Source organism: Eutrigla gurnardus, assembly GCF_963514095.1.
Source record: "Eutrigla gurnardus genome assembly, chromosome: 7".
Lineage (NCBI taxonomy): Eukaryota > Metazoa > Chordata > Actinopteri > Perciformes > Triglidae > Eutrigla > Eutrigla gurnardus.
The window spans coordinates 19,888,184-19,911,855 of record NC_139921.1 but is presented as its reverse complement, the minus strand read 5'-3'; the positions used below and the strand labels follow the sequence as shown (position 1 = coordinate 19,911,855).

General features: G+C 41.8%; 1 protein-coding gene across 2 annotated transcripts in view; it reads right to left on the bottom strand.

Moving 5' to 3' along the window:
* Positions 1–23,672, bottom strand: part of myo6b (myosin VIb) — a 30,689-nt gene that overhangs the window by 1,589 nt on the left and 5,428 nt on the right. The window contains exons 5-32 of one of the 2 annotated variants that reach the window (XM_084012770.1): positions 23,525–23,654; positions 23,269–23,374; positions 23,044–23,099; positions 22,852–22,949; positions 22,602–22,766; positions 21,849–21,929; positions 20,160–20,340; positions 19,913–20,057; positions 18,288–18,445; positions 17,919–18,010; positions 17,113–17,185; positions 15,935–16,062; positions 15,061–15,156; positions 14,628–14,798; positions 12,966–13,004; positions 12,778–12,871; positions 12,073–12,203; positions 11,834–11,911; positions 11,584–11,713; positions 10,445–10,535; positions 9,825–9,975; positions 8,406–8,614; positions 8,214–8,292; positions 5,235–5,395; positions 5,047–5,097; positions 2,609–2,712; positions 1,081–1,215; positions 111–329 (exon numbers count right to left, since the gene is read on the bottom strand). In XM_084012770.1, coding sequence (XP_083868896.1) covers positions 111–329; positions 1,081–1,215; positions 2,609–2,712; positions 5,047–5,097; positions 5,235–5,395; positions 8,214–8,292; positions 8,406–8,614; positions 9,825–9,975; positions 10,445–10,535; positions 11,584–11,713; positions 11,834–11,911; positions 12,073–12,203; positions 12,778–12,871; positions 12,966–13,004; positions 14,628–14,798; positions 15,061–15,156; positions 15,935–16,062; positions 17,113–17,185; positions 17,919–18,010; positions 18,288–18,445; positions 19,913–20,057; positions 20,160–20,340; positions 21,849–21,929; positions 22,602–22,766; positions 22,852–22,949; positions 23,044–23,099; positions 23,269–23,374; positions 23,525–23,654 — 3,352 coding nt within the window. The remainder of the gene's footprint in view (positions 1–110; positions 330–1,080; positions 1,216–2,608; positions 2,713–5,046; positions 5,098–5,234; positions 5,396–8,213; positions 8,293–8,405; positions 8,615–9,824; positions 9,976–10,444; positions 10,536–11,583; positions 11,714–11,833; positions 11,912–12,072; positions 12,204–12,777; positions 12,872–12,965; positions 13,005–14,627; positions 14,799–15,060; positions 15,157–15,934; positions 16,063–17,112; positions 17,186–17,918; positions 18,011–18,287; positions 18,446–19,912; positions 20,058–20,159; positions 20,341–21,848; positions 21,930–22,601; positions 22,767–22,851; positions 22,950–23,043; positions 23,100–23,268; positions 23,375–23,524; positions 23,655–23,672) is intronic. The other variant, XM_084012771.1, reaches the window with a different exon arrangement.

Sequence of the window (23,672 nt, the reverse complement as noted above, 5' to 3'; positions counted from 1 at the left end):
AAAATGTCATGAAAGGTCTGAATAATTGAAGAAATAAAAGACATTTGAATCAACAATAACCAATAACCTTAAATCAGAACAACAGTATTTCCAAAAGTCGGCGCACTCACCTGCGACCAACACAATAGGCCGCTTGTCCGGGTGAAGCTCCATCTGCCTGGCTATCCACGGCCCGTCAAAGTGGGCGTACCACCAGCCCTTCTTCTTATTCTGGGGATCTTTGTACTGGTCTGCGGGCCGAATGAAAGGAATGCGGAAATATCGCTGCTGGCGGTTCATGGCCACTTCCTGATGCTGGGCAGTCATCGGAGGAGCCGGGTTCTGTTCAGCTGCAGGGGGAGTGTGAACATTAAAATAGTATATTATATTACAACAAAGAAGCTGTGATTGACACTTGAGAGTGGCAGAAGACTGGGGAAATGTCCAAGTACTGTAAATATCACATGGTTATGAAACGGACTTGTTAAGACCCCCCGCTTAGGCCGAGAACCGAACCCAAGTTAGCACGGCTTTCAGGAGCTGTCATATCAAAAGAGAAAGGCGGGTAAAAAGCGACAGCGAATCAATTTCCACCATGAAAAATGTAATATTTAAAATGCAGAGCAGCAGTAAGCTTTAAAGCAGCTAAATGTGTTTGTGTGGCACAGAACACCCTCGGTTGAGTTGAGAAACGAAATGAGCAAAGAGCTGAGCAGTTAGCTGTCACACGGGGTGCTACCCAACCCCGACGAGGCATGGCTGGCAGTTACTAGCTAATTAGAACAAATATTTCCGACAGAGCCAGACAGGAGGCGGTCTGCGTTCTCGGGCCTCGGCGTCTCATCGGCTAATTGAATGTTGGGAAACACAGGCGGGTTATTTGTGTGCAGGTCAATATCGCCAGTGACAGCGAGAGGCGGGACAGTGGAGAAATGAAACACCTGTAATGAATGCGCTTGGGGCTGCATGCTCAAAATGCATGGTGTGTTTATGTGCTGCTTTGTGAACGAACAGATCTTTGCGGGAATATCCACAGGGGATGCGTTCAATGACAATAATTGAGAGCAAAAAGAGGATGGAGGGAATATGCTCTCCGCTAACCGTAGTCGGTGACGGATTTCGGAGCCCTCTGATCGCTTCCGTCGTCGGTGCGTTTCTTGTTCTTGGACTTCCACGCGTGATAGACCTTCAGACGGCGGTGGAACTCCTCTCTGCAGGCCGCCAGCAGCTCAATGTCTGTCCACACAACAGGACAACATGAGTACAAAAATCACTGTAACAAAGACTGATGGAACATACAAGTATGACATTTTCACCCCATGTTGTTGTTTTTTTTTTGTGATATCAAGAGCTTGAAATGAACTATTCCATAAGCATCTGAAGAAATTGTATTATATTATGTGTCTTAAAAATGTTACAGGAGTACTAGTTCCATGAAATTTACAGACAATTTTTTGTCTCTAGTATGGGTATATTTCCCATAATTTGACCCTCCCTTCAAACCCCACGCCTCCAGTTTGTGATGCAGGCTTTCTAGAATATGAGTAGAAATATATTGAGGCGAGTGAAGTAACTTTATATGTGAAATTGGTATCGTGCCCCTTTGACATGATGTTTCTGATTTCATTATTTTTACCCTTTAAGCTTAAGTTTAACATCAGGACGGAGGCTTTCTTTACTACAGTACCCTCATCCATGACAAGATGTAAAATAGTTTCTACATGAAACTGGTCAGGTCTGTGGATTATCTTGAGTAACCAGGTTATGATTTCTGGAAAAAAAACATTGTTGTTGATATTTTCAAATTTATTTTTGGCGCTTTGAGCCCCTCAAGTCAGACATTTCCATGTCTTCTGTGTCTCCAACTCACACCAAAACAATCTAGATTACAGGTAAGAGGCACTAAAAGTAATTGGGAAAATGTATTTATGATTCCCGATAATAAAACACAAAGCAAACATTAATGGTGTACTGACTTTAAGTGAGCATACAACTATAATCAATTGGACTTCAGCTTTTAGGTACCACCACCAGAACCACCAAAGCAAATCGGTTCCACAAATTAGCCAGATGTCCTTGGAATCCCACGAGGGATATCAGAGTCCCTAATACTGATCGGAGTACTGCATACAGTGGCAATTATCAAGGCATCGACAAGTGGGAAGGCAGAAAGGCATCTGCTTTTCGAGCCCACTGAGGAGGGGGTTGGCGGGGGAATGACTAGGAAGGGCAGTAATGGTGATAATTTCCTCTCCACACCAATAAAAGCATGCTGATGAGTCGCAGCAGCTGTGGGAGCATCCTCAGATTGGTTGTTTTTTTTTCAAGCGAGGCATCTTGTGTCCACACTCTCGTCCGTACAGCTGCAGCCGTCGCTCTTTAAACACTCACTCACTGTTCAGACCATTACGGAGAGCAAAAAAACGACACGGGGGTTGGAGATGAAAGTTTTTTTGGGGTACCAAAAGTGCCAAAACATGAGCTGCTGCTGAGAGATTTAATGACAACTGTGAACATTTGGACTGAAGGAGGGAAAGAGTTGCATCATGCATTTCATTAAGAGCTCTACCACCTTGGTGTGTGCAAACCCCACTGCTTAGTCGGTGAACTGATTTGGGGATTTTCTCACCGCAGGATGTATTGATGACATCTCGCAGCTCAGCATACTTCCACTTGCTGAGGTCGTACTTTTTCACACCGGCAGCAGCTTTGGTTGCCTGCACTTGAGGGCCCCTGAACAGATGAATGTGGGCGAGAGAGAGAGAGAGAGGGAGAGAGAGAGGGAGAAGAAAAAGGAGGTGTGAAGATGGGTGGGACAAGATGGGACAAACAGATAAACAGTTTGAGGTTTCTTTTCTTTTTGTTCAACGCTGAATGTAATTTATGTGGTACAATCAGGGAGGTGTCAATTTCTAAAAGAACAGGAGAAACAGTTCCTTAGAAGCTCAGCCACATTTGATGGTTAGTTAAACTGGATCGAATCATCTTTGTGGAATTTCAATGGCAGACAAAATACATGAATATTAAAAGTAAAAAACAGGATTTGTTAAGTCCACCGCCCTCGCTGAGAAATGAAAACGGATGCCTCGCTTCTTTCCAGCCCTTCCTCGTCGTCGCAGCCAATTAAATTCACATTAGAGGGCCGGTCAGCGGGGGAGCTGAAGAGCAGAGTTGGTCCACATCATTGCAGTCTACAACGTTTCAACGGCGCAAATCTGTTTGAATGTTACTTAGCTGCCGACTGACGTCTGTTGGTATTCTGAGTGTTTTTTTTCAGGGTTATTTTAACAGGAATGAGAGATGACTGAAACGTGAAGGGAAATGATAATAGCGGAGTTTCGGCTTCTTCTGTCGCAGCGAGTCTGAGCTCATGTTCCCCAGCTTCCCTGCTGAGTTGAGGCTGCTAATTCAATAATGCCAAGGATTTACCTCCTCTATTTACAGTCTCAGAGAAGAGGATTACTGATCTACGAATCATCAGCCAGATCACAATTACCGTTCTATAATTCATACGGACTGGAAGGATGATTCAGGATCATGGCTGAGACGTGTGCTGGTGTGTGATGGTGACCAGCTGAGGAAAGACGAAGTGGGAGCAAAGCGGTGGCCGTGGGTTGTAGAACAGGTGGAGGTGGTTCCCTAGCAACCAAGTGTGTATACTTCTACTGCATGCAGGCTTTAATGAGTTTAAGCTGCACGTGTAACACACGTGACCTTTGGAACTTCTTTACTTCCATTCGGTTTTCGGGGGTCATATGACTCACGGGGATCGTAGCCGACGATGTATACCTGAGATTACAGGCTTCTGGATCAAATGTAATTTAGTGCTGCAGATGAGAGCCATGCGAGCTTTGAGAGAACTTCTCCTGGCTTTATAGGAATTCAATCGCACTCCTTATTCAGTACATTAAACGGAGTGTACTACTATTTTTGAATTTTGTCAGTTGCCATCATCCATCAGTCACTTGCTGTCATTTCCCTTTTCCCAGTTCACTTAGTTGTCAGGGTTCCCCTGAGTTGATTGGAGGGTTACTCAGATCACCTGTTGTGCAGGGTGTAAGGGACTGGCGCTTAATTAAGAGTTGAGAGCAGCTTGGTGCATTTGGCCTCTCAGCCAATCAGGGCATGACGACACCCTTTTTAAAGGGCTTAAGAGCGTTGGGAAATTGCATGCTGATCCTCGTTTTAGGAGGTTCAGCCAGAACTGCTGGTGCTTTTTGAAACTTTTTTTTTTTTCTATTAACTTTACTTCATTAGGGGGATGTTGAGTTTTCTGAAACCTAGCTGTAGTGAATATTAAATAATGTTTTCACTAGCGTACCTACACCAGGACAGACCTTAGAGCTATCCATGCAAGAGTTTGTGCCCGCAGGCTTTGTTTCGTTTATTTTCATTGAAACCCCCTCCATACACAATTCCTTATTACCAAGGAGGCATTTTTCATTATTATTAAGAGGCTTTTTATTTTCATTGTGAAGGCAATTCTGATATTTTGGTTCTCCAAGTAAATATTTCTAATATAAGTAGTTGGGAACTGGTTCTCGGGCTTCTTCCTGAGTGGAGCAAAGATCCCTGCGTCATAATCCGTTATAAAATAGACATGCATCCAGAGGACGTGAACACATATTCATAACAATTTACGAGTCGGGCGAAGCACATAGACAGTCAAGCACATGAGCTTGATCTGTGCACCAGCACTGCGAAGGACAGACAAGCTGTAGCCGCTGCATGCAGAAACAAAAAAAGATCACATCCTGCATGTTCTGATCCACCTCTCATTTATGATTTTGGTTAATTTTTTAATCATCGCACATAATCATCCTCTAAAGGGCATGTCCTATGATTCATGCCACGTAAAATAACACATACAAGACATTTAAATTTGACTGATTTCTTTAAAAGAAAAGAAAAGGTTGTTGGCCTTGCATTGCTGGTACAATCGTGCACCTATAGTTAGGAGACATGTAAGACTACGACAGAGGATGAGACGGACAGCGTGGGAGCGAGTGATTAGTGCTGTTGTTAGGTTAACTTGGACAGTTATAGAAACCTGTGCCGGCATCTTACATGAATCTGGCTGAGGATGAAGAGATAGGAAGACCTGAAAAAGGCTGGTCACTGGGAGAAAACACAGCAACAGGGAAAAGGCATGTTATACAGGCATGCTGCGGTCAAAATGACATCTTTGTTAACCCGGTTATTGTTCATGCCGTTTGTTTTGTGCACTGCATACTGTACTTTGCATTGACATATACCTGCGCAGGCTCGCGTCCATCTGCCCCTCCTCGGTGATGAGCTCTGCCTCACTCTGGGCGATCCTCATGGCTAGCTCTCTGTCTCTTTTCTCCTGCTCCAGAACGGCAGTGCGTTGGACCTTCTCCTCGCGCTCCAGAGCAAACTGAACCTCAAAGTCGGCCTTTAGAAAAAAAACACACAAAGCAGCTTTCATTGTGACTTCATAAAATCTATATAGATCCTGTCTAAACACAAATGCAGCCCTTGTGTGCCAGACCTTTCATAACAATTAGAGCTCTGCTGTGCACCCAAGCCTGATTAGGCATATTTATCCCGGTTGTAGAGCTGCTAATGAAGCTTTACTGGTCTAGACACAACAGGGTATAAAGCAGACAAACATTCAACAACAATCAAACATTTTTTTATGAGTTTGACCCAGATTAAAACTACAGGTTTTTATTTTTTTAAATCCACAGAATGGAACTATAGATATTGAATAGGACAAACGTTGCCGTATTGCCAATAGGCACCTAGAGGGCTTTTTATAAAAACTTATACATATTATATCTGTATGTGTATCTAGAATATATTCATCCCCTTAAAGAAAGGCCACTAATGAAGTCCACAATGGATTCTTTTCTCCAAGGAGCTTTAAATATGAATGCCTCTCCAGTGAATGATGTATTATTCATACTGTAGGACGGTCAAATCAGCAGCTATGAAACATGGTCTGGGTGAAGCATGAGAACCGATACTTAAAATTGTGATGGCCTCAGTATAAAAGTTGAGCTGCCTTTTTAAAGCTAGTGCAAGCAGCTTTTATAGAAACCTTTGCATTCTGCTGGAAAGTGATTTATTACACAGATTTTATGCTAAAACCCCCCGAAATCTCCATCGGAGCTCACCATGTGGATTTTTCAAGAAAGTCAAATCAAATTCATTGTTTGCAGAATAAGTCCTAGCTTTTCAAAAGAAGCTCCAGATTTAGTAATTACAGGGGGAAAATTGCATTGTAAGTCCTCAACTGAGTGAGGTTCCCCTTTAAGCAGAAAACATATACTGCTGAGTCGAAGACTGGATGGTGCGGAATAAATAAAATTAGGTTGAAAGACATCATGGTGCATAGTTTGAAGGGATGAGTGACCTTTGACACAGTAGGAAAAAAAGCAAAGAACACAAGAGTAGAATGCCATCAAAGTCACAGCAGACACCCTTAGAAAAAGTTTACGGCTGCAGCTTTGAGCCTCAGAGCAGCGGATAAACAAACTCTGCAGAAAGTCTCCGGAGACATGTGGCTCATGACAGCCTGGTGTCACTACTAGAAAGGAGGGGAAAATGACAGCATGCAAATGTCCAACTGGCCTTGGCTGAATAAAAAAAAAAAGGGCTTTAGATACACAGAAGGTGTGATGTACGTGTAACAGATGGATGAATGGATGGATAGGAAAGGAAAGGTGAGACACAATGGCAAGGAGGAGGAACAGGTGTGTCGGTATTGATAAGACCGGAGGAGGAAAGGTACGAAATAGCAATTACACAAAAAGTGACAAATTAGATGAGAGTGCGATGGATAAAGGCATGATAATAAAACACGGGATAGCGATAAAGCAGCTCAGTTAGGAGAAACTCGGCAGTAAGTGAACTCATCAATCAAGATACTACGGGCATCCCACTGGGAATCTGACCAATGTCATGACCCAGCTGTTGCCATGGGAGATGGAGCGGGTCATTGAGAGGAAACATGAGAACCATAAGAAAGGGTTTTGTGCTATTTTTTTTCCTGTTGCCCGAAAACACACAAACTTTAAACTACATTCTAAGCAGTTTGGGATTTGTTCGTGAGGAGTGATGAAAATAACCTTGTGAGATGAAATTTTGAAAATTTGCTTTGAAGTCAAGATATGCGATATGTTGTTATAAGCAAGAAAACACATTGGAGGGGGAAAAAAATCTTGGTGTGCTCAAATGCTTCTGGGAAATTTACAGTCCATATTTAGGTCTATGTGAAGTCTCAGATGTCAGAGTTTCCCTTTAATGCACCACTTCAATTGAGAGTGTGTGTTTGTGCCATCATGGCGAAATGTGAACTACATGAGAACTTTGAGGTGTTTGTAAATCTGTCTGTGGACAGATTTTTGTCAATAGCATCACAAGATGCAGTCAGGAAACCTTTGTGACCTAGGTGTGATGTAAGGAGGTCAGAAGTGGGGAAGAGCCCCTTTTTATTTCTCTAGTAATAATTATTATTCCCCTCATTAATTAACCTTTTGATCTACCAAAAGGTCAGACAGAGAAAATGCTCATCAGAAGTTTAATGAGTTCAAGGTGACGTCTTCAAAATAGCTTGTTTCGTTGGAGGTACTGTCGAAAGAGATTTAGAGAAAACAATTTAAATTGTGGCATTTTTATCGATGAATAAAAAAAAGCTTTTCTGTTGATTTATTAATCCATTAATTGACTAGTTGATTGAGTTCTATTGCGTTATGTGCACAATCACAAACACTCGACGAAACACTTTAATTTCATCATTTGATTGAACTCTGCTTTCCAAATCCAATCAATGGTCCCCGATAAACCCAGTATATTTCTCAGCTTGTTTTCTAACCTGGAAATAGAGGAGAGAAGTCATAATAAATCACTGACAGGATTCATTTCCACACAAACAATACGGCACATTATACTGCTGGAAACTGATCCAATAGAGGCCACGCTCAGTCCAGGATTAGGATTAAGTCTTTGAAACCATCTTGCCTAAATGTGATTATAATGGCAGTCACTGCAGGGGTGTAAGGGTCGGTTACCTCGTTGGGAGTAAACATGAAGCTTAGAAGAGACTGTGTGGAGCCGTGATTTTATAAACATAGGCACCTAAGAATAAATCTACTTCCAGTAGAAATGAGTGCACACAACTAATGATCAAACTAATGTAAGGTCTTTTTTTTCTAAGGTTTGATAACTTTTTACAATATTAAAATATAAGATGTTAGGATGGTCCAAACCTGTATTACTTTCTCTTCCTCCTCTCTCTTTTTTCTATCCTCCTCCTCCTGCTTCCTCTTCAGCTCCATCTCTGATTTCCTAAAATGTTTGGAGAAAATAGATATTTAATAAGACTGAAAGAAAACCTACAGTTTCAAACCTTTACCACTGGATTTGCTTAAAATGTCCCTCCAACCCCCGCCATCATTTACAGTCTTCTGTCCTCTTCCTCCTGTCTGCGTCGCTGCTCTTCTTTCTCCCTCCTCTCCCTCTCTTTGTCCATCTCCTCCTCGATACGTTTCAGCCTCTCGCTCTCCTCCTCCTCCTGCTTCTTCTTTTGCATTGAGGAGAGCAGCTGCCCTGAGCGTTTCACCAGCCCCTGGTACTCGGTGTCGATCTCTTTCCAGGTCATCACCGTTGCCTAGGGGTCGGAATGACAGGTTATCAGGTCTTTTGCGCGACTATTTAATCAATTCCTATCCATAATCCACACTTTAGCCGTGAGATGTCTTGAACAGAGTTACTAATAAGGTGTTTATCAAAAAAAGCTGATGAGATTCCCTCGGGATGGCAAACTATTCTGAATTTATTTGAATAAGAATTGGTTTGCTTTCAATCCAAGAAGTGACACCGAGTGCACTCGTCGCCTGAGTTGGCACACACTCCAACGTTACCATGGCACAACTTTCCCAAGTGGAAGACGCTGACTGACACCGTGACTGTCACTTGCACACGGCGACCACAACGCTCAATTCCCCACTATACTTGTCAGACGATCAGCGGGGGGGGGGCGGAGGGGGTGCAAAAGAGGTCACCGTATTGTGAAGATTCATTAGAGTGACTCTCTAACAGTGGCTCGCGGAGGGAAAATGACAAGGTCTTCTCCCCAACGTATAGCGGTCTGAATGACACGCCATTGGCATCTATTGCATTATTCACACAGAGACGCCGCGCCAGGAGCAATTTCTGAGCACTCAGAAACGTAATGAGCGTCGACAGCGGGGCTGCTAATATGCTAACAGAGGGACACAGGGGAGTGGGCAGGCTGCTTGGGTTAGAGGGGGGGGAAAGGTGCTTTACACTGAGGAACTTATGAGCACCCTAATCCTATTCGTTGATTGCACACAGGTAACTACAGAGTTGGATAAAAATGATGTCTTGATGGCATGTGGGTCTGTTTGTAATGATTTACCATCCTACAGGGTCCAATAAGTGAGCTAGGATTTCACTAAGCAAGTTTTGATAATTTAGCAAAACTCTCTAAATTCTACTATTGGAGAGGAATTCCTCTTCACCTAGCTCTTCTTTTTGTATCCTGAGGTGACTGGAAATATTGATTCGGAGAGAAGGGAGGAGAAAAGGGCACAGCCCACTTAGAAAAGGGCATAGTGAAGACTGTTTGTGCCACGCAGCTGCAGATGGGAAACGTAGAGAACCATATAAATCGGGGGCAGTCATGCTTAAAGGTAGTGCTCTGAAAAATCTTCCCGATTAAAAAAAAAAAAGGAAGAAAGAAAAACAGCTCATACGATATCATGCTCGAAGCACCTGAAAACTGTTGACACGAGCAGCTTTAAAATCCCCAGAGCATTAATCCTTAGGTTGTCTGAAAGTGGTGAACGCCGACTCACCTTTATCTTTGCTAACAGAGCGTCTATGGAGGCAGCCAGCTCCTGGACCTGTTTGGCCATCTCCTGCTTGCCTTCCTTCAGCCCACTCACCACCTCGTTGAAGCGCTCCATGTGTTTCTTCAGGTTTCGAACCTTCCCCATGCCATCGATGCTGCGAAACAAGTTCAAAAACGCAAACTTAACACATGAATATATCATGAACAAATTAGAGCATATGGAGTGTTAGCACACACAGCATTTTTCTCATGCATCCGCACACATACTGCCAATTACAATAAAAATTTAAAAAACCCATCATCTGGACGGATGCTTCCACAACAGCCATTTTCCCCCCAAATACATGCAACCCAGTGCAGCAAGACGTGCATTTTTTTTTTCTTCTTCCAAAAAGCAGAGCAGTGAGACATCATTTCTCCTCAGATGACTTTCTAGATTGATTTGAACTCCTAAATGCACGACACAGGAAAGCCATCAAAAGCCACCAAGCGTGAATCAGTTTAAATAAAAAAGCACAGTGTGAAAGAAAAAACTAATGGCAAATGGCACAGACAAACAGACATTGTGAATCTGTGTGTGTGTGTGTGTGTGTGTTTTGGGACCACAGGAAGGAGGAGACTCACCATGGCTTATACTTTCTCTTGCACAGCCACATTCGGACAGTCTTCTGGATCTTAATGCAGGCCAGAGCTCGGTAGCTCATCTTGTTCCGGACTGGTAAAGATAAGGATGAAAGAGTTAGAAGATACATAAAGAGGACGTATAGAGGTGGCCTGTCATCTCTCTTTCATATCTCTCTCTAAAAAAGACAGAAAAGACCAGGCAAAGCTATTTATAAACCGTTATAATGGGTTATATTTATCAGGGACAAAGACAAGTAATACAGAATATCAGACGCACAAGCAAGTGCTCTCTCTCTCTCTCACACACACACACACACACAAACACACACACATGAAACTATGGGAAGAAGATGGGATGTTGAAGGAAATAAATGACCAGGACCGGGGACATACATTTCCTCAGGTCATTTACACTAGAACTGTGTGGTCAGACAGAGGCAGCGTTCCATCGGATCTCTAATGGAGTTTCATTTGATGCTTTTACACAAATGAGCAGCAAGTCAGCCTGCACTTTGTTAAATGGTGGAAATCAATAACTCGGCATAGGGTGTAATGGTTCAAGGAACTGATTTGAGAGTACCGTTCCATATTGCTAGAGGCTGCTGCTTTCAATATCTCAGAATGAATGGAAACGGGAGAAATATGATCTAGTATGGCTATCAGGGCTTTATAATAAACTGCGGGGAAATGCATCTTCTACGTCATCCAATGGGGAGTGAGATAGGTTAACTAACACAACACTCATGCTGCTGCTTGTATATAGGAGTCATATATGATGTGGATATGAGGGCATATTGGAGACCTGGGGACATGGTTTTATTACTTGTGTCCTCTCTCTCTATTAGAAATGGCCCAACTAGCATAAGGCAGCAGGATGTACTATATATTATATAAGAACTAAGAAATGGAAGTTAACTTGTGACTTCAGAGGAAGTTTCTTGATCTGAAACATATATAACGTAGGAGAAGACAATGTTGATTGATAATGACATAATATGTAGTAATTTCTTCAATGTTCAGAGCATGTGTGGTGAATGATCTCAATCCTCAAACTAACTAAAAATACTCTAGAAGACGATCAAAATCGTTGCTGATCAACACCGCAGATACTCAATTTAGACATCATGGATTCAACCCACGTTTGATCACAGACAGGCTGCACCACTGGACCTTCTTCCAGCGGCTGCACACCAACCACTGGTTGACTTTCTTCAGCAGCTCTGCCAGATGGTCCGGATCAGACTTCATGATCTGGTCGAACTCTGCAAACTGAAGCACGCACACAAATCATTAAAAAACACACCAATTGAAGCTATCATATTGCAGTTTAAGAAATAGTTTTCTAGAGTTTTCTACAAAATATTAATGGCTAATGGATTTTATCTTTACCTTTCCAGGGCGAAAGAACACTCTGGTCAATCCAAACTTGAAGTCATTGTCATTAAGTCCCAGAGCTTTGAACAAAGCCTACAGAGGAAGACATTCATATTCAGTGACACAGCAACATATAGGGCGCTTAACTGTTTATGTTAATCCCAACACAAAAGGGTCAGTTTTTACACAACTAATTAGGCTTTAAACAGCTAATAACATGACATGAGGAAATGATTAAATTAATGTAATCCCACCTTGCAGAAGAGTCGTGAATCCAGGCGCGTGAGCTTGTCGGGCATGTACTGTTTATACATGTTGTAGAGCTCATGGAAGGGGGCTCTGGAGGGGAAACCCCCCTGCATCAGGTCCAACACCGACACCATTCCTAAACAAGAATAACACATCAAGAAAAGTCCAAAAAAGGTCTGAGGAGCAACAGGATTTCCTGTGGAATTACAACCCACGGTAATATTTTGCAGCATGAACGCTCTACAGGAGAGACTTCTGCATCAATTATAGTAGCAGCGTGCATTGACAAAAATAGACAATTTAGCACCGTTTTGTGTTTTAAAACATTGGGAAGCTCATAACAATCTTCCACTTTCATCATAGCCCCCCCCCCCCCCCCCCACCCATGCTGCGCAGGTGCATTTACAAAAACAGCCTAATTATCTTATGTAACAAGGAAAGCGTCTACATCATCCTGGCTGTGTGTAATCTTTCCAAACGAGGACAAATTGCACTGAAACACACAGCAGTATAAAATGCCTCCATCCTAAAGGAAAAGACTGAGTCTTTCCTTTATGAAGAAATGTCCAATATGATTTCATTTCCAAGTTGTTATCCATCCCCTGTCTCCTAACATCCATCTCCTCCTAACAGTAGAGCTTCTGGGTGAAGATATCATTAGTACGGCTCCTCATCCTACAGTACATTTTGTACATTGTGTTTGGTCCCACCTGAGCACTGCAGTTGGGAGAGAATCAGAGCTCCTTCAAACTTGTGGCTGACCATCTTCAGGTTGGGTTTTACACAGCGGATGAAACTTGAGCCCTGCACACAGAGAGTTTAATAAGTGCTTATTGATCCTGAGCAGGGAGGGAAAATGTTTTCTAGAAATACACAATGGAACTGACAGATTACTCACAGTACTGCGGAGCTTTTCCAGGAGCAGGTTTAGCTGGGTCTGTGTGTGCAAGCAGAAATGTTTAGTATTTTTTTATTTTTGTTTTTGAAGAAGGTAGCCCAGACAGACATTTCAAATGAGGTGTTAGTGACACATATCAATGTCACAGGCAGGGGAAGGGAGCAACTCCAGTTAACAGTCATGCAGGGACAAAGGCAAGGCAAGGCAAGGCAAATTGATTTGTTAAGCACCTTTTAACAACAAGTCAATACAAAGTGCTTGTTATAAGGCATAACAGACACAAAAGGGAATATGAAAGATAACATAAGCGAAAAAGACGATGAAAATCAGATAAAATATTTTGCTACATCCAATTATTGATTTGATTGATACAGTTATTTTGCTTGTATGGGGATACTCTATTAATCTGTTTTCCATGACCTGCACTCGTTCGAGCATGTAGCTGTTGAACAGAAGAGGTCCGAGAATGGAGCCATGAGGGACTCCACATGTAATTTTTATCAATAAAAACAAGTCACTGCCCTTTACATGGAATTTAAACCAGTTTAGCATTGTGCCAAAATGTCCCACCTAGTTTTGTGGCCAACAGTGTCAAATGCAACAAAATTAAACTTTTCCACTGTCTGTGTTTAAGGTAATGGCATTCAATACCTTAGCATGACTCGTCAGTTTTATATCACATCTGCTCATGCCTGCTGCTCATTTTGACGGTATATATATATATATTTCAACATGTTTCCAACTGGAGAAATCAAAGACAACTAGTCCCACATTTACTCTCAATATAACACATTTTAGCTTTTCAAAACACACACATCATCTGTGTGCTTTAGTCAATGTGCATTAGTGGTGAAAGTAAAGAAGCTACATTAGTGATAAAGTAACCTCAAGTCTGAAGCGGGAGTTGGATTTTTTGGTTGCTGCTGAAACAAAAGACATGAAGCTGAGCTTGACACACTTTTGGGAGAAAGCCTGGGTGTCTTTCTTTTTTCACTCCCCCATTTTCTAACACCTCTCTATTATACCTCAAGCTGACTTTATCCCGTTTTATCCACCAAGGAAGGTTTTCTCAGAAGAAAGAGGTGGGAGAATAAATTCAATCTAAGAGAGGGGAGCCCATATGAGGGATGGGAAGAAGATTGTAAAGGTGAAGATTCACGGAACAGGTCTGGAGATCGGAGTAAGAAAAGCCTGAAGAGAAGCTAAAAAGATAAAGGAGTATTAAGAACTATCCTACTAAATGTTACACTTTTAAATCGACAGTACCTGTAAGCAGCAAATTAGTGTATTTCAAAAAGTGCATCTACATAATTGTAATTTTGCAAAATTCCTCGACAACCAAATATCTATTTACATTGTGGCTTTAATTTGTAGAATGTACAAATACAGTTGGGCAAAACCTATGAAGCTATGTAAAAAATAATAATAATAATAAAGTAATATCTAAATTATATATAATTTACAAGACTTTAACAATAAAAGACATCAGAATCTAAAATGACAAAAAATATTTGTAGCATAAATTCAGTAGATAAATAATTTGTATGTAAAAAAATTAAATTATTATTTGTGACACTAAAATAAAGTATTATTATTAGCAAACAACGACCAGGTTTTATTCAATTGTATTTATGTTTAGGGGGCTTAAACCATAACTCTGACCTTGAACTTGTTGCCGACGCTGACGAAGCCAAGTTTGCCGGCCTTCTGTTTGGAGTCCTTGCTGGTGATTGAGTTCTCGAATAGCTCACGAACAAATCTGTCTTTCGATTCAGACACTAAGCTCTCCAGAGACATGTGCAAGGCATCATTATTCTTCTCCACAAAGCGAGGCTGTGAACACACACACACACAGATGCATACATTTATGTACAGTAGTGATGTGCAGACTATTATGCAGATACAAAATGCAAAATGCAAAAAAAAAACGAAGAATGTCCCAACCTGGCAGCACACAAAACACATCACCAAAGCAACTTTGTACAACTAAGTGATGTATAGCTTTTAACTGCTAGTAACTACACTGTCTTATGCAACTGGTAACTATGTAGGACACACAACGTCCCTATATAATAAGATTTGTATTAAGAATCACCGTTTCATAGCAGACTGCTCCTGCAAAGTGCCTGATGATAAAGCCTTCATCATCCCGGAGATTCCTGTGAATGGTCAACTTCGATTTCCTGGGAACCTAAGCGGGAGAGGAAGAAGGCAAATCACCTTTAACGACAGAAACACACGCATTGATTCCACTCCTGTCTTATCCATCACCTCCTCTACAGTATTATCGTGTTTATCCACACCACAGCTTAATGAGGAGGGCAAGGTTTGGAGAATGAAACAATTGGATCCATGAAGTGCAGTGAAATCAAGCAACAATTAAATAAATATTCTAGACATGATATAATAAGTATTCACACAAACTCTACTCAAGGTAATTTGTAGTTATTTAACAAACTTGCAAGAAAATAACTGCATGCAGACAAAAAAAAAATCATATTATCTGATTCAAGCATTATAAAGGGCCCCATTACCAAAACCACAAATGTAGCAAGCAGCATTTTTTAAGCTCCATTAGCTTCATCAGTGAGGGGTCCCATACTGTATTATCCCTAAAGTGCAAACACTGTAAAGCATATTTCAGCACTATAGATTAAGATGGATGTCTTTCACCCTATTAACTGTATAGAATAATGTTTGTTTGAGTAATAACCCTCCCTGCAGTAGAGCGTGGCTGCAGCCAGGCAACTCTAATCTTAAGCTTGAATTGGTGTCAAGGCTACATTTCTAAAAGGATTTCACGCCCGCAGCGATAGAGGCAGAGTGACGAACAATGGTGACAATGACGGAGACGGAGGGAGTAAAAAAAGGACCACAATGACAAAACCAGTGTGCCGTTACATCACGACCTGGTCTCACAAAAGAAAGAATAATTGCGGAGAGAATATGAAACATGGCGAGGGTCTGACCGTCAGCCTGAAGTGGTCTTTGTGCTTGCTGTGAACAGCCAGTGCAAAGTGTTGGTCGCTGGGCTGAGGGAGACGGTTCTCTTCGTCCAAAATGTCCAGGATTCCCACGAGCTTCCCCTCCACAAGGTCTGAAAATTAGAAGTCCCAGTATAAGTAATATCTTAATGCCTGAAAATAAACATACAATATAAAAAACATACATGATGGCAAGGTTATTTTTTTGAGAAACAAAAATAAAACACATAAAGGTATTATAAAAAGCCATTCAGTTTGTTAATATTATGTTATTTATTGGACATTTCCACTGTTTACTGTTTCTGGATGTGAATATTCAAGGCACAAAACATGTTCCGCGTATCTGAATTATTCATGCGGCATGCTGTTTGGAATATAATCCAACAGCCAAGCACCTCCAGGAGGAAAAAAAATAAATAAAAAAAACTGAATTTGCATTAACAAGCACCTGTGCATAAATCCTGAAGATTGATGAGTGAATTAATGGCTAACCCAAACGGTCATTTGCAAGTCATAAATGTTATTCACGGCTGTCAGTTAACCTCGCACCTGAATAATCATAGCCTTTGAAATACAAATCAAACCGCTTCACCTTGATACACTGACTACTCCGTCCCATTCATTCGAGGATTCACCTCGAGGACAGACTCGACGATAAAAACAACGGGGGGGCGTTGTTTTCCACCGGCTTCACCGTTACACAAAAGAGGCCATAAAACCCATAAATACTCATCACGCCTGCTCGTTTCAGAAACAGGGATATGCCATCTCCTTGGGATAATTACAAGTCTGTATTTTTGTCCGCCCCCCCATGACAGGTGTATTTTTGCTGCTTTGACATGTAGTCAAGTTACACTTCCGTAAACTTGTGGTTTGTGTGGGCTAAACAGACTGTCAGCTCTTGTGGTTTTACAAGTCCTCATCTTCACGATGTCCCCGAGTGTCACTTGATGGTCCTGTTTTCACTTCCAAAGATCACCCAAGGCACACTCGCATACCTTTTTGATTTTGGCTCGAGTCAGACATCCCATCAGTCCTGGGTTATGTTTTAATAATTTGATTTTGCAGCATTGCACGGCTGTCATGTCTGTTTTATCCTCAAAAGTGGCCATTTTCAGGGAAGGAGTAAACTTTTTGAAGAGGGAAGGTAACAGAGCACTTACCTATGCAGTCCTGGTTGTCAACATAATGCACCTCATTCACTCCCAGGCCTTCCCTTTGATACAGCTCTTGCTCCTGCACAGATGAGGCCAAATGTTAAACTATAGGGTCGCCCATGAAGTTGGAATCATTTGCAAATATCTTGTGTTTTATAGCGCCGAAGAAATGTTATGCATTATTCACCAAGTGATTAGTGACGCATTTAAATAGGGATAAACGGTGGATTGTGTCTGAAAACAAAATATTCCAACTCTATGGGCAACAGTGTTTATTTTATATATATATATATATATATATATATAAAATAAACACATATAAAAATAAACATTGTTTATATAAATATATATATATATATATATATAAAATCTAAAAACAGATTCTGAATATTTCCTCATATAGTGGCTACAGAACATCATCCAACCCAATAAGCAAACAACAACAACAAAAAAGCCCTCCAAACTGACACAATACACAATTCCGATAATGAGATAGAGGCTTAAGCCAGAATTGCGGCGCGTTAATTGGAAGACCTTGGAAGAGAATAACGTTAAGAGATCACAGGAGAGAAACACGCCTCATCGCGTCCCCTGAGAAATTAGCATTCTAATGAGAGAGCGCGGGAGAGACGGAGGGAAAATGTAAGTGAGAGAACAGAGTGGAGGAAAGACGGAGCGCGGCCAACCGCTTCCTCCTGGCTCGTGTCAGGGTCAGAGCCGGTAAGTTTGGCTTGTGAGTGACATGGCCGGTTTCCCAGGATGAAGGAAAACCACACCGAGTCACCGAGTAAATCCACGTGCTCCTCACCCACCTCTTTCAGAATGCGCTCGTTGAAGAACTGCTGCAGTTTCTCGTTGCAGTAATTGATACAGAACTGCTCAAAGCTGTTGTGTTCAAAATACTCTAAGAGGAGTGGGAGAAGAAAAAAAAAAACAGAAGAGTCAGAAAAATCATATATTTCAATTAATTTTTGCAAAGCCCGTGTTAATTATGCAGTCTGGGGAAATGAATTCTCACGCAAGGGCCCTGGTTAATGAAGTGCGTGTGTGTGCATTAGGGTTCTTATATTAAGAAACATGCTGTCTCTTTAGGAGACAGAATGTGCAAATTGCATAGAATCTGGGAAGTTCTGTTGGGCTAAATCTACTTAAACTTTCTTTCATCAAACACATTCTATTACCGAACCCAGCGATGTCCAACACCCCGATGAAGTTGGAAGAGGTCTCGAAGGGGAAACATTGGTTTACTCGTTTGACCACATGATCGAAGAGGCGGCTGTACACCGCCTTGGCCAGGGCATCGCGGGCATTGTTTGCTTGCTCCACCTTTAGAGGCACCCTGCAGGGACACACAAAGTGGGGCAGTGAGAGAAAGTCCGAAACTGGGACATTATGTTATTAAACTTTCTTTTAGTTTTCCCCTGATCAACCCAATTTTCACGTCGCAAAAAAAAAAGAAGTTTATTCGTGTTGATGTGATACTTTCTTTGCAGCGTAGTTCTCCCTTTTGATGTCGAGCTAGGGCGATTTGTTTTAAAATGAGACCTTCTGAGCCAAAGACGAGGTATTAAAAACTCAAACATGAACCTTGGACTCCACCACAATCCCTAATGGCGTTTAACACAATTTATTCTTTAATTATTTAGAGGGGTTGGCTGTATGGACAAAGTGCAGTTGCAGAGTGACCCAGAGTTCAACTCACCTGTCCCGGCTGGGGAGAAGGTGAATTCAAAATGAGATGGCCTGTCTTTTTTTTTGCTACGATAGCTCGTAACCCACTTTTCTTTTTGATATTCCACCGCCCTCCAAAGGAAAAAACCCTCATCCATTACAGGAAAAGTCCACATATGCTAAGGCTAATGTAGCCTCTTCAGCCAGGGAATAGGCCCATCTTTTTCTCCATTCCACTATGACATACAGTAAGTCCTAAAAAGCACATGAACTCCTCACAATTCATCTCAATGACAGGCATTGTTATCCAATGTAATGTGTCAAATGCACACTAGTTGGCGACTCAATCATCCCCGATACCGTCACATCCACCAACCTCACCGTAACCCTCAGCCTCCTGGGGGTAGGGTGGATCTGTCTGGGGCTTAATGACAAAGCCAGGTCCCCTTCCCTCCACCTGCTCCCCAGACACCGGCCTTTTACTGTACTGCAGCCATGCTTCGCCTGCCTCCTCAGATACTGGCTGCATTATTTATGTGGAGAAAACACTTTCAGGCCAGGCCAGCATCTGGCCCTCCTGAAATATTAATCCATCAAAACCTGGCTCCATCACTCAAACACCACATCATCACCAAAGTAAGCACGGGGCGGTGCCGATAACGCTTCTCCGCTTCACCCGCGAGAAATCATCACACAATCATGTAGTGCAGTTTGCCTGAGCAGGAAATCCCTCCAAATCCCTCTACATTCGTGGCATTTTTTCCCCCGCTGGAGTTTGCTGTGAGTGATTAAGAAATAAATAGACCCATTATATACTCTGTATAATAACACCATAAAATAAAAAACTGGATTTAAGGTCACCGTCTCGCACAATAACGACCACCTTAACGCTCTGCAGCACAGTCCCAACAGCTGCCTCGTCACCGCCACTGTCCATTATGATCTTGGTTAATCTGTGTCCAGGATATATTAGCTATTTTCAGACCTGCCACGGATGTACTGGTTTCACGCACGGACTTCAGTTGTCATTATCTGTGACAGCGACTTCTGCAGGAACTAAGAGGATCAAATTTTTCTCAACACAAAACAAAAGAAGTTCGTTTTGAAGCGCTTTGAGGAGTGCTGTTATTCTCACTTGATAACTGTTCCTTTGGCGCCCCCTGCTGTAGTGAGCATGATCCTGGTCGTGAGGCTGACGCGCAAATCATCCTGGTCCAGACCCAGCAGAGCAGCGCAGTACTCCAGAGTCTGGCCCGACTGATTCTTCAGCACACAACCACCTGAAACACACAGTCATGCAAAAAAAATCTTACCACTTCAATTCATGGTTCTGAAAATTAAAAAATGTGTGTTGATATGAGTGATTACAGCATCTGTCTAACCTGAGGAGCTCCCCGTTTCTTCAAAGTCAATGTTTCCCAGATGCAGGACGCCAGCAACCACCCGGAACAGATCCAGCTTCTCGATGTCATCCAGACCGATCTTCTTCATGGCCACACACATCCTGTTGAAGTCAGCCTGGTCGTCCAGAAGAGGGTCCTTCAGAGCACCGACCTTCACGTGCTACAAAACACATGGGAAAAAAGTCACAATCCAAACAGAAACAGACAACGTCCTTCTGTATTTTAGATAAATACAGAGTAAACCTCATTTTTAGCGAAGCAAATACAAACGTTTTCCATGAATGTGTTAAAAGAGCCTCCACCAGCAGCACACGGCAACACTATCACTACAGTAGCTTGGTCTCTAAATGACAAAGTGCTGTATTAATACAGTCAAAGAAAAGGCACAATGTAATATCTAGCAACATCTCAAGGATGCTGAAATAAGAAAAACAGGCATGCAGTGTGAAATGGAGCAGAACACTAAGCAGTCGAGATTAATTATCCAGTGATAATTAATAAGGGCTGTACAATTATTACTGAATGTATCCTCCTGGTGATATGCGAGCTTAGAGACCAGCCGCAGTTTTTTTTGTATTGAGAACAAATACTTTATTCCTGTGTGACTTTTTCAAAAATATAGAATGTCTTTAACAATCTGTGAAATATGGCATACAATAATTGTGCAGCCCTGTAATGCATGACTGCAATAAAGCCGAGTAAGCAAATATCCTTTTCAATGGTATCGTATCCAAGCACCATCCAGTCCAAAACGCACCCCGACCTGGCGGACACACGCAGACAAAGAGGAAGCATGCATCCTCATTTCCTGTTTGCACTATAAACAGCGGCATGTAAAACCTGAGCGTCTCAGTGTTTACTTTAGGGAAATACACAATAAAGAGCAGGAAACATCACCTTGTGGTCCTATAACAGAGACATGGGGAAGGACGGACAGATGTACAATGACTCCGTTAGCAACATATTACAACCACACAGCTTCAACCGTGAAGTTAATAAGCATGTTAAATAAAGGCCATGTCACATTCATTGCAATTCTAATGTCAAATAATATGTCTTACAAATATAAAAGGGATAAATGTAACATGAGAAGACATTTAAATCACATATTTCAACATTAAGAACTGTTAAAAACCTGGTAAACAAACAGCTTATCTTAATTCCATTTGTTTACAACATGGTAATGGTTTTACATATCAAAAAATATATCAAAGAATAGGGGTTATGATAAGCTTCTAGGGGTAAAAAAAAGTTTCAATCATTGCAATCATAAACCCACGAGTGAATCCATGAAGTTTAACCTGATTTCCCTGAAACTTTGATTGGCATAAAAGAAAATATAGCATTCTATCCCAGAAAACAAGAAATGAAACAAACACGCATAATTAGTCCCAGAGAGAGCAAAATGTCACACTTATTCCTCTAATTGTTTCATGGTATTAATTACACATCTCCTGCAGGCACTGTTTCTTTTTCATGGCATACATAATTCATGAAACACACACAAACCTGAACTCATTTCTTGGCATGAAATATTGCTGTTGACCAGTTCCTGCATGTGTACTTCACATTTGCAGCAGATTTTTTCCAATATGTATTTTAAGTCATAATTGTGTCCAAATAATCCAAAAAGTGTCCAAAATAATCATGTGTCGAACGTAACATTACCTCAGGACTCTTGCGGTTCTGCATGATTTGCTTATCAGAGTCCTTACTGGCGAAGTATCTGGTGCATCCTCGGTTCAGATACTGCAAAGGAGAAACAAACAAAAAAATCAGCTTACAACCATTCAAACATAATCAGTGTTTTGATAAATTAAATTCCCACCCAGTATAAACGCATTTCACTCCCGGCGGCAAACCATGTGGGGATATTCGTATTGATTTTCATCATCTCAAAGATTGACTTAGTTGTCTTCCAATATTGCGCCACAGCTGACTAGTAGTGAATACCGTGTGGTAATTGCCTCTGTTGATGTGGGTGTCACCTAAGGGACCCGGTATAATAACACTGTGATAAACATCTAAAGGAACAGCTTGAGCTGCTTGTTGTTCCGTTAAGCGTCGTCTTGCGGAGCATGTAGTAAATAAAGGCTGGGGTAAACACCTTTACGCCCGCTGACTTTCCCCCCTTGTTGAGTTGATAATTGCATTCAAAAGGGGAAGAATTCAATTGAGAAGTGCTTCGGCACTGAGGGGATTTTGATTTCACTTGGGAGGACCTCTTGACTTCACTAAAAAATATGCTTCTGTGACATCTAGTGGGCTTCCGAAGAACTGCCACAAAAAATAAAGTCCATCTGATTACATAAAGCTATGAAAATTCTGTCTCTTTCAAAACAAGACCTCTCAACTTAATTCCACCTGAATTGAATGGCATAAGTATAAGATGCAGCTTGTAGTCTGTCTGAGCCCACTGACCCTGAAGCTGTCCGGAGAGTCCAGGTGCAGCTTCTTCTTTATGTCCTCAGACGCCCCGGCACACAGCCTGTAGAAGATGTGGTAGTTCCTCTCGTCATTGCTTTGCATGCAAATCCTCGACTTCTCCAGCAAGTAATGGGACACGAATCCGCCCACAACTGCATTCTGGTAACACAAGAAAAGAAGTCTTAGAATCAGATTTGAGCAAATTATAGGCCAACTAAGAAAGTAATCAGTGATAATCTAGAACCTTTTCATTGAAGTGGATTTCCACAAACTTCCCAAAGCGACTGCTGTTATTGTTCCGGACTGTCTTTGCATTTCCAAAGGCCTCAAGGAGGGGATTTGCTGAGATTTGAAATAGGGAAAAGAAACAGAATCAGGATCACAGTGCCCCGCATATGGTGCGTACAGTACTGATAGTACTAGTTGATCATTTTACCTTCTACTATTCTCTCATCAATATCTTGACCACTTCCATATGTCATGGTGAGATATCTAAAGGGTGGGGATGAAATTAGATGGCATCAACAATGAAATGAGAGAGATCTTGGTTTGGAAAGAGGGGTGAAAATGTCCTGTGAAGACGCAATCAGAGGGAGGAGACCAAAGGTGAGTGTGAAGGGAAGATGAAAACGGGACGCTGGGTGATTCACCGGGCTCGTACCTGAGAACAAACTTTGTATTTTCAGTCTTTCCAGCACCAGATTCCCCAGAAACTATGATGGACTGGCTCATCTTGAGGACCTTCATGTCCCTGTAGGCTTTGTCGGCTAAAACGAAGGGAAAAAAATGGTTTCAAATGCAACGATTGTTACTTTTAAATAGTATTGCTTCTCTTTGTAGTTAGTTAAGTTAATAGCCCAAAATTACAAATTGATCAGTGATGATGTTTGCGTTATCAGTGATTGGAAAGCTCTCACCTATAGCATAGACGTGAGGTGGCAGAGTTCCCAGTGACTTCCCCCGGTACACCTTGATGGCGTCAGGGCCATAAAGTTTGGGGATGTCATAGTAAGGATTCACAGCTATCAAGATGTTGGCCACATAAGTCTGTCAGTCATAAACACA